The 7,864-nt window shown below is 41.1% G+C and overlaps 1 protein-coding gene across 1 annotated transcript; it reads right to left on the reverse strand.

The window, feature by feature from the left end:
* Positions 1-4,161: 4,161 nt before the first annotated feature.
* Positions 4,162-7,552, reverse strand: LOC112079260 (calcium-activated potassium channel subunit alpha-1). The gene is made up of 4 exons (XM_024145257.2): positions 7,498-7,552; positions 6,915-7,045; positions 4,851-5,045; positions 4,162-4,328 (listed from the first exon to the last, which is right to left on the reverse strand). The coding sequence occupies exons 1-4, from the start codon at positions 7,550-7,552 to the stop codon at positions 4,197-4,199; spliced, it is 513 nt and encodes a 170-aa protein (XP_024001025.1). The 3' UTR covers positions 4,162-4,196.
* Between the last annotated feature and the right edge of the window lie 312 nt (positions 7,553-7,864).

The raw sequence follows: 7,864 nt of genomic DNA on the forward strand, positions 1-7,864 counted from the left end.
TAGAGCGTCAGTCTTGAATATTCATCGTACAAATGAAAGTCAACAATGTATAGGTTTTTATTGGCAAATAATCAGTCCAGTTTGATAACACTCTATTATAATGCTTCATCGTATGTTTCTTGCATTGCGTTGCTTTGCTACTCTGACTGAAGCGACCCTCAGTCTGGTCACTAGGCAACTGGCTGTGCAAACTACATGGCTGAGTGTTAGCATTAGTGACTGACTGACTGTACATTTGATTGACACTGATGTATGTATGCTATTACTTCATTTATATATTCATATGTATAAAACATGTCAAAAAGCCTGCTGATATGATGTTACTGTAGCTACTGTACATAGCACTTTTCCATGAGTTTATTATAGTCAGCATTGATGTTTTGATCATTCATTTATAAGTCCATAAATGATGTAGCAACTAAGGATTCTAGCTTTAAAGTGTTTCTCAGATCCAGTTCACTGGATCGGGGTTCTAGTTTCATGCGCTCTCTAGGTGGGTTCCATCTGTTCTTGGGTTCTAGTTTCATGCGTTCTGTAGGTGGGTTCTAGCTGTTCTTGGATTTAGTTCCAGGTGTTCTGCAGGTGGTTCTAGCTGTTCTTGGGTTCTAGTTCCAGGTGTTCTCCAGGTGGTTTCTACTGTAGGTGTCAAAATAGGGTTCTGTAGTTCAGTATTCATCCTCCACCTCTCTGATGGATGGGATGAGGTTGTTTGGTGGATTGTAAGGGTTCTGGTTGACCTGGTGGTAACTGGTGGTGACCTGGTGGTTGACCTGGTGGTTGACCTGGTGGTTGACCTGGGGGTTGACCTGGGGGTTGACCTGGTGGTTGACCTGGGGGTTGGCTGTGTGACTACAGTGTGACTTCCCTGGGTAGGCTGCGTTCTCAGGCTCATCTGTAAAGCATGTCTTTCTGAGAAACATAGGGGGGGGGGGGGGGATCAAACAGTTATGGTTTGTAGATGTTACTGGTTCCACTCCAAATGGCCCCCTGCTCCTTATGCAGTGCACTTCTTCTGACCAGTTTGCCCATAGGGGTCTGGTCAAAAGGTAGCGCACTATATAATATGGTGCCATTTGGGACGTAATCACTGTTTTCAAAGTGATTACTATCATCAGCATTCCAAATAAGTATGATTTACTCTGAATAGGACCCATTGCCTAACGTCAGCTAGTGAACATGGCAAGCTCTTTTTAATACAGTAGTTCGCCATGCTGTTGTATTGGTCAGCGGTCATGCAATGCAAATACTGTATCTCATATTGTACCGTCAAATTAAATCAAATCAAAGTTTATTTGTCACGTGCGCCGAATACAACAGGTGTAGTAGACYTTACAGTGAAATGTTTACTTACAGGCTCTAACCAATAGTGCTTMATAAGTAATTAGGTCATAGAACAAAAAGAGAAACAATCAGTGCATACAGCTCTGGGTAATCTGGGGAAGTTTGGACACAAAATCGATCAATAAAGTTTTTTCAAGGAATGAAATCGTTCTACTATCCTTTGTGTTTTATTATACGAGGGGATTCACTCTTTGGCTCGATGTAACCTGCCTTGTTAGGATCCAAATTACAAATACAAGACAAGTTGACAATTGATTTGATATCCGCACTGTATATAATAAATTATTTGATGACTTATTCAACGACATTGTCCTAACGAGAGTATTTTCACAGAAACATAAGGTGGTTGGTGTAGAAAGATATAGAACGACTGAAATCATTTACTTTTTAGTTTGTTTGAAGTATAATTTGTCTGAAAACAGATCAAAGTGGCATTAAACCATTTGGTGTGGTTTGTATAAAATAATCCATTCTGTAGTATTAAAGAGGGACTGATGATGAGGTTATAGGCATGCAGGTCTGGGATACTGTTGGGTGAGGCAGCTAAATCAGAAACACCAGAAGTTTCTTTGCCCCCCCCTCCAAAAGGGCATTTTCTACTTCATGCATTTTCAYTCATGGCATCCATACCTTGGCCCATTCTATTCATCCTTGTTGCATTTTAGAAAAAGAAGCATAAACTACGTAAGACAAATAGCCGCCATGTAGTGTAGTAATATTTGATATATAAAGTATATTATATATATATACCTTACATAATCGTAATAAGACTAAGCAATTAATCTATTAAAATGTTTATCTGACTCCATAAAGATAATTAGCAATATACAAGAGACTATGGTTGAGTTACGGTAATAAGCAATGAAGAAATGTCTGGGAATGGAATTCTAAATACAAGTGTATTTAATTACTTTGTAAAATGATGAGACAATGGGGGGGTTGGTGAGATCAACACAGAGAATGCTGAATTCCTAAGACAACACAGAGAATGCTGAATTCCTAAGACAACACAGAGAATGCTGAATTCCTAAGACAACACAGAGAATGCTGAATTCCTAAACAAACAGAGAATATTCTTGCATACAATGATAAGAGACTGACACAATAACACTGCTGGCTGGGATAGTAGACTGGACTGGGAACATTCAGGTCCAAAACTACGCCATGCGATATTTTTAAAATGTTCTACTAGCCTGGTCTGGAAAGTACTAGCATCGGACAGCAAGCTAGCTTAACTCGCATCCATCCCAAAAGTTGCCTCATGTTCTGAATACATCAAGTGTACATGGTAACATGGTTTCAACTCATTTGATGGTTAAAATTGTATACATTGAATGTTACAGCATGTACACTGCATGTGTATACACGTGCAAATCAACTACAGAATGTTCCATGCTTGTTTCCAAAGCATTCTTGAGAGTTGTCCATGCTATGCATAAGATTTTCTTTTTTGATTTCGCTGTAAATCCCCAAAATGTATGAAAAGCATGCAGTTCCATAACAAAATCTATCTAAATAAGCGTTCTCTTTTAAAAATACTCCTAAAATAAGCGTGATTAAAAGAAATACGGAGTAACAAAAACAAGCTTGTGAAGTCTATGTGTAGTCCTCACCTACAATACTAACCACAGTAGTATTCACTCAGCACCTCAGTAACTGTTCATGATATCCTTGTAAACCCAATACTTAACTTTAGTATTCTCAAAGGGACACACACAAAATAATTATTTTAAATAGTTTCCTTGTTTAGAGATTACATATATTTAATTGTGTTATCTGCATTATATTTGCTGTCATCGAGATGAGGTGATCTATCGCCATTTTGACTTCTCTGTATTGAGAAATCAGAGAGAAAAAAGAGAAGATTATATTGAAATTATAATGAAATGCAGGACTTCATAACAGGCAGTTCACTACTGGACAATACAAACAAGACACATTCTCTACGTCCCAAATGGCATCCCTATTCCTTGTTGTGCACTATTTTGACCAGATCACATAGGGCTCTGGTCAAAAGTAGTGTACTAAATAGGAAATAGGGTTTGTCATTTGGGACGCAGACATTTTTTTAGAGGAATCACATACTTTTGTTTTTATCCCGTGAGTCCTGCTCTTGGCGCGGTTGGTGCGGTTGGTGGCGGGGATAGAATGGCCGGAGAGCTCTTTTTGCTGGAGGAGTGGGAGGAGTGGAGGCTGTGGGTGAGGCTGGCCTGGGACTGACCCGCGTTGTGGTCAAACTGCATCAGGCAGAAGATCAGGTTCTGATGGCACCAGCTCAAAACCATACGGTGGGTTGGTTATACATATCTGGAGAGGAGAGCGGGCAGCAAGAGAAAGAAAGAGTGAGAGAGAGTAAGAGCGAAAGCGAGAGTGTGGTGAGTGGTGGAGTGAGTGGAGTGAGTGAGTGGAGTGAGTGGTGAGTGAGTGAGTGAGTGAGTGAGTTGAGTGAGTGATGAGTGACGTGAGTGTGAGAGAGTGAGAGAGTGAGTGAGTGAGTGAGTGAGTGAGTGAGTGAGTGAGTGAGTGAGTGAGTGAGTGAGTGAGTGAGTGAGTGATGAGTGAGTGAGTGGAGTGAGTGAGTGAGTGAGTGAGTGGTGAGTGAGTGAGTGAGTGAGTGAGTGAGTGAGTGAGTGAATATGTGTAAGTGCTGATATATGGGGTGAGGTTCTACTGGTAGTCCTTTATATTAGCAGCCATGTCAGTTAAGAACAAAATTCTTATTTACAATGTTGGCCGGGCAAATGTTGACACAGTAATCAATATGAAGTTATCGATTTATCCAAAACTATCAAAATGAGCCATCTACAGTTATTCACGTGGACAATGTGTCAACAGTAACTCACCTCCTAACATACTCACCGTTTAGTGCATTGACTTGTATGACTTTGTGTGTTTAGATGGGCGTCCCTCAATCGGTAAATTCCGAAGCAAAGCATGTTGTATGTTTTTAACGCTTTACAAAACAAGTCACCGTAGCAACCGCCATCCTGAAAGACAGAGAAGCAAAAAGTTTAAAGTTAAGTTTAGATTTTTTAACTCACAGCTTGTCCCTATATAATTCATATAAATTGTGAATAAGTCTTGTGGAGTCTTGTGGAATTCCTTTTGTGATTTTTCTGGAAACTACTGTAGATTTATGTCCATCCACATTAACTGCTGTGTGCCTCAAACTCAAACACACATGATTCTTATATATTATTCTCATTAAAATGTTTTGTTTTAATAGTTTTTTTATGTATGATGTGCCATTTTAGTACTTTAAATTCAGCACAAGCAGTCATATACATTGTTTTTCATCAAGAAAAACTACACAGTAGCCTCTGAAAATGAGCCTCACATTTCATTACATACACTGGATCCACTTGATATGTATGGTTCAGCAGACCAGGATTTATCATTCAGCCTCCTCTACATGCCTTGTTCTCCCCTACTGGCCTCAGTGAGTAAACAACCCTGAAGGACTTTTCTGTACTGCAAGCAGAGGTGACAAAACACAACTAGTCAATTACCCCCAAGTCAGCGAAAGGCCCGTCGTACAAGGCTAGCTGTGCAACACGACACCTGTCCCGGTTAGCGAGGGTCTGCGGCGTGCTGTAGCCTCCTCGTAATGCGTTCTCCTCCGCCAACAGACCCTCCAGCTCCGGAGTGGCCCCCCCTGTTACCAGCGTCCGGATCAGGGTGAGGATATTATCGTTGAAGTATGTCTGAAACGATGAAGGAGAAGAGAGGGATAGAGAGTGAGCAAGAGATTGTTAAGCATGAATCCATGACATGCAGCCAGCCATCTAGGTCTGAAGAAATTCAAATTACTGCAGGTTTCTCCTCTCTCTCTCTCTCTCTCTCTCTCTCTCTCTCTCTCTCTCTCTCTCTCTCTCTCTCTCTCTCTCTCTCTCTCTCTCTCTCTCTCTCTCTCTCTCTCTGGATAGAGAAGGGACAGTAGTAGTGGGGTCATGAGTATGTAACAACCCTGTGTTAGTTCATTACAACACTGTAGATTTAGTGAACATGTTCAGCTCTTCTTCTTTTGCTGCTTGCTGGCTGGCTGGCTGGCTGTCTGCCTGTCTACTTGTCTGCCTGTCTGTCTGTCTGCCTGTCTGCCTGTCTACTTGTCTGCCTGTCTACTTGTCTGTCTGTCTGCCTGTCTGTCTGTCTGCCTGCCTTTCTGTCTGTCTGCCTGTCTGTCCTTGCTTGTTCTACACAGGAACCTGTTCCCTGTCTGGGCTGCTGTCAGGGCTCCAGAGTAGAATGACGGATGAGCCTTGTCTATTAGGTAACATGACCTTTGTCTACACCGAAACACACTTAAAGGCAGATTCTGTTCCAGCCTCAGCCAAAGTGAAAGATAGACAGATGAAGCCATCATACCAGGTAAAGTGCCAGGCTTTCTTGTATGCCTTCCTGGAGTTTTTTTTTAACCACTGGGACATAACATTTTATTGTACCAATGGGATTCCATTAAGACCTTTCTTGGTTTGATGATGTCTGTGTAGAGTCCTTTTAGTCAGTAACATCAGTAACACTTGAAGGTACACATATTAGACACAAATGTGTTGATTATAAGTGTGTATATAAGTAGCGTATAAGGCCTTTATTATGTCTTATAAGTGTGTATGTACGTAGCTTATAAGGCCTTTATTATGTCTTATAAGCCATACATTAGTGTTCAAACATAAGTCATGTCTATTACTGGTCAATGCTTAATAACCTCATTGTTAGTTACAATAAATGCTTATTACTAGTTAATAAAGAGCAAGTTACATAAGAAACATGCTGTTAGTAAGCTGTCTCAGTGTGGGACTAATAAGGGCATAGTACCACTCTATGTGTTCCCTGTTGTAAAGTGTGACCATATTTTTATTTGCCAAACTTTCCCCCAGAAATGACGTCATTGAACAGAAAGGGGCCCCTCCTCCCCTCATATACAGTATGCCATACAACCAACATTCAAGCTGAAATGTAATGCTTAATAACCTCATTAAACAAACAAGACATAGTAAAGACCTTATAAGCTACGTACATACACACTATGAGACATAATAAAGGCCTTATAAGCTACGTACATACACACTTATAAGACATAATAAAGGCCTTAAAATAAAGTGTTACCGTAACATCTATAGTTTCCCATTCCTATTAACCCGATTTCTGTTGTTGAGCATTTACGGTATAAAATCTGGAAACCACAAGCTCTTTGCGTTACCAACTGGAGTCTGAAACCGGGTCTCTTGGGGTCAGAAACCGGGTCTCTTGGGGTCAAAAAACRGGTCTCTTGGGGTCTGAAACCGGGTCTCTTGGACTCAGAAACCGGGTCTCTTGGGGTCAGAAACCGGGTCTCTTGGGGTCTGAAACCGGGTCTCTTGGGGTCTGTAACCGGGTCTCTGGCAAGCCACAATGCTGTGTGAGCCCACCTTGCTAAAGCCTATATAGACAATCGCTCAGGGGAGCCAAACGTTATAGCATTTCGCTACACTCGCAAATAACATCTGCTAACCATGTGTACGTGAATTATTATTWWTTTTTTTATTTGATTTGAAAAAATCCTTCAGCTCTGTGTAGTTAAGTGTACGTCTTACAGCACTCATCAGGGAATCCAGCACGCTGACTGCRAAAGCCGTCCCACAGGCGAAGGGCTGAGTGAGGTACAACTCTGTGTCAGGATCGTCGTCATCATCCTGGTCCAGGAACTGAACATTGGAGTCGTTCACTGGAGGGGGAAGACATTAAAATACGGACTYAKTGATGTGTATGCTACTACAGTGTTGTTAGCATAGCATGAATGTCAGGCTGTTCAACATACAGTACACTATAACTACAATCGGATCAACAGCTCAACCAGGAAACAGTTATCATGCATAACGTGTAGTTGAAAACACAGCCGTAACCTGGAGACATTATTCACGTAAAACAGCGATTCTGAAGGATCACAGATTCAGTCATAGAACGTACACAATGCCTGATGGCACGGAGGGATTGCTTTAAACAGTCAATGGCTGATGGCACGGAGGGATTGCTTTAAACAGTCAATGCCTGATGGCACGGAGGGATTGCTTTAAACAGTCAATGGCTGTGGATATGGATCGTTACGAGAGTCAGAGGGGATTTAATACGTAGATATTCAAATCATTTGTTTACTTGGAGAAAATCTCAAATGTTTACAGGCATCCTCCATGGAAGCGAACACATCCTCCATGGAAGCGAACACATCCTCCATGGAAGCGAAACATATTGTATGTGCGAGTATTGTCTCTGGTTGGCTCTGTGGTCAGCTGCAGTATTACAACCCATATCCAGGCCAGTTATGGACTCATGACTTCATGCACATTACAAGACTTGAGCTTTGAATTTCAACATAAGCAATCTTCAACCGTGTCAACAACACCAATAAGACATTGTTTTGTCTTGTAAATACAGTAAATATAGCTATAGGTCCAGCTGTAGTTATTCATTTGAAAAGTAAATATGTAAATATTTTTTTCAACACACCTTTGAGCACAAAAAACACCTACAGCTTTTAAAAAGTGAG

Source organism: Salvelinus sp. IW2-2015, unplaced genomic scaffold (assembly GCF_002910315.2).
Source record: "Salvelinus sp. IW2-2015 unplaced genomic scaffold, ASM291031v2 Un_scaffold7414, whole genome shotgun sequence".
NCBI classification, from domain to species: Eukaryota; Metazoa; Chordata; class Actinopteri; order Salmoniformes; family Salmonidae; genus Salvelinus; species Salvelinus sp. IW2-2015.